We start from the raw sequence: 3,069 nt of genomic DNA on the forward strand, positions 1-3,069 counted from the left end.
TTTAATGTCACAGGGGATTGCACTTGCTAGTTTATTTATAATTGTCATTTGCAGAGCAGTACTCAGTTAACTGACACGTGAAACTTGAGTCTTTTCAGGGAATTCTCCCAGGAGTATAGATCTCTCTTGATGCCCTTGACCAGCAAAGTTACAGATCTCATGTATAAACCAGTTGGAGAGTCATTTGCAGTTCATGAAGATATTATGAAGCTAGAAAATCAAATACCCATATTTGCCCTACACAGGATCCTTCAGTGGGAGACAGATATAATTCCATTGGTACGTGAAGAGATGATAGACAAGGCGCGTAAGGACGACAGTGATGATCGAGACTACCTATCAGAAGATACGAGATCCACAGGTGGGTTTTAGCAGCAGGTCAAGACCTGAAGTCAATTTTCAGACTCGCTTTCCACAATGTGTCCCCTTTTCCGGACATGCGGGACAGCCACTCAGCCGGGGGCGAATTGAGAGCGGATTCACATCTGTTGGAATTTCTGTATGAAAACATTATTCGCTCTTCTCATTCCACAGATCGCTCTAAATTCAATCGGAGGAAGAATAAGAAGAAGGGCACCTCTCTCCCATCCGCGGTAGAACTGAAAAGAAAAGGAGTGATGTTCGTCGCAGACGTAAAATTTCTCAACGAAATTCGCTTTGATGTGAAAAGCAGCACGTTTCACTTACCCAAAACTGACATAAGCAAACGAACAGTTGTTTTGATGGAGAACCTGGTTGCATTCGAGGCACTGGCTCGGAAAGATGGAATGAAACCGCTAAAGAGGTATGTGGACTTGATGGACTGCCTGATCAACACATCCGCAGATGCTCAGGTGCTCATAGATAGTGGCATGGTCAACGATATCTTGCAGCCAGAGGAAGTTGCGAGTGTGTGGAAAAGAATTGGGAAAGGACTGGAGAAAGGCGAATACGAACCAATCGACTCTGCTGTTCATGACGTGACACCCTTGTTGATATATGATGATGTGAAGCAAAAGTATTTCCCCAAGGCATGGCTAGTTGTGTCGTCTTTCACAGGATGTATCCTCTTGCTTTTAAGTGTGTGGCAAACTATAATCGCCTGGGAGCAACTCCGCCTTCAACAAGAAAGTATGAAAAAGGTGTAATCATCATATCATCTTACTCAATCTCTTATTCAGCTTCTTGTCTTTAGATGGAGGAAGTGATGGTAAAGTGGTATGGGTGAAGTGTTTATTGATTTTAGTGTTTTTTTGATAATAAGTGAAGAGTTTATCAATTTCAAACTTCTAGTTTTTTTATAATATGTAAAATATTTACGAACTTCAAACTTCTTAATAAAAGTAAAGTCTTCACCAACTTTGAATTTCTTATCTTTATAATAGATAAAATGTCCATGAAAAATGAAAATTGGAGGTTTCACAAAATACACAAAGATATTCCAAAAGCATTTGTCCAATATATCTTATTGTTTTAGTGTCTTTTACTTTTAGATCTGGGCTCCTAAACCTAAAAAGGCTTATAAATTATATAATTTTGTTCTTGTTTCAGTGTATTTTCTTTCCAGGTCCATATCTCAGTCCCATAATCCAAATTCAGTTGCTTGAATGGAAAAACAATTTGTCCAATTGCGAAATACCTAGAATTTCAAATTTCATTTTCTTTCTTCCATTGCATATGATATATACAGCAAAATACATGTTTCTTCCCTTGCATATGATATATACCGCAAAATACATGTTTCAATAAATGTATTATGTATTGTTAATTTCATTTTCGGCGTTCCAAGTATGGCTACTTGTAGGGTTTATTGGGTAAAGTTTACATTAGGTGCTTTCCAGCGTGTATGACTCCGTTTTCTTTAATATGCAGAAAATCTGTGTTATCAGCGGTTTTATTGCAGTAGAGTGGGAAAATCGTGGTTTCACGCCCAATTTAATTTTGTGTTGGTCGAAGTATATCATCTTATCACTCAATACTAAATAGATACTAAATACTTGACGGAAGGTTTCTGGCCGAGTCAAAAAAATGTCCGAGCTTGAACTCTGCTTATTAAGTGTCTCTGAAGGGCAGGCATTTGTTAATGATGTGTTTTCTGTAGTTTGTATTTGGAGTTATATTTTCACAGAGGCATTTTGGTCAGATATATAAAATATTAAGGTTTATGATTATTTAGTGATATATAAAGTGTTAGTTTATAATGGTTTAGTTTAATTGCTTTTAAGTTGATATGGTTAGTTAAATAGATTATTTGTAATCGTTTGATTTTTTTATTTGTATTTATGTTAAAAAAATATTTAGAGAAGTTTTGAGAAAAGATAAATTTTTGATATTTCATGGTAAATAAAAAAGTATAATCTTTCTGTACATTTAAAAAAATATCTGAAAATAAAATTTCCAAATATATTTTAGATTTTAAATATATCTTGAAATTTAACTAATTCTTATTTGAATAGTATCAAATCTCTACTCTCTGATTTTGGATTGATAGTGTTTCTCACTCTTCTGTCATCAAGCTGGAACTGGGTTGGAACTCGGTTATCTGTGTTAATTTTTTTTTGGTTTATGTTGGTTTAAATAATAGTGGAAGTGGTTCTAATAATAATAATAATAATAATAATAATAATTGGTTTAATAGTAATATTAATAATAGTGATTATATTTTCACCCCACATAGGAATAATAATATTAAGAATAACTATAATAATGTATGTTTGGTGTAATAATAATAATAATAATAATATTAATATTAATGAGGTTAGTGTAATAATAATAGGATTGGTAATAAGACTCTTAGTTTGGATAATATTGGTTGTTCTAATTTTCTTTCCTCTTCTAGTAATAGGGTTGTCAATCTCTCTAGCTTTTCTTTTGATCCCCATGTCTTTAGTCTTTTGGAGAAAGGTTTAAATTTTTCTCTTGCTCTTAGAAAGATCCTGATTGATGATATCATTTGTGACATTGAATATGGTATTAGAGACTTAAAGGAAGTCACTAAAGATATCATTCGTCATGGTTGTGCAGTTTTCCTTAGAAAGGCAAAGCCCCCCAAGAATAATATCAACAAACCTTAGTTTGATGCTCTCAAAT

The 3,069-nt window shown here is 34.0% G+C and overlaps 1 protein-coding gene across 1 annotated transcript; it reads left to right on the forward strand.

Annotated features, from left to right (window-relative positions):
- Positions 1-437: 437 nt before the first annotated feature.
- On the forward strand, positions 438-1,127 carry LOC149179842 (putative UPF0481 protein At3g02645). Its single transcript, XM_089413665.1, has one exon. The coding sequence runs from the start codon at positions 438-440 to the stop codon at positions 1,125-1,127; it is 690 nt and encodes a 229-aa protein (XP_089269791.1).
- Positions 1,128-3,069: the final 1,942 nt, after the last annotated feature.

The sequence above is a fragment of the Pinus tabuliformis genome, chromosome 3_2, assembly GCF_031772625.1.
Source record: "Pinus tabuliformis cultivar Carrire ecotype Pingquan chromosome 3_2, CPIR1, whole genome shotgun sequence".
NCBI classification, from domain to species: Eukaryota; Viridiplantae; Streptophyta; class Pinopsida; order Pinales; family Pinaceae; genus Pinus; species Pinus tabuliformis.

Excerpts from the sequence above, each read along its gene's own strand:
- LOC149179842 (XM_089413665.1), top strand. The coding sequence starts at position 438 with ATGCGGGACAGCCACTCAGCCGGGGGCGAATTGAGAGCGGATTCACAT.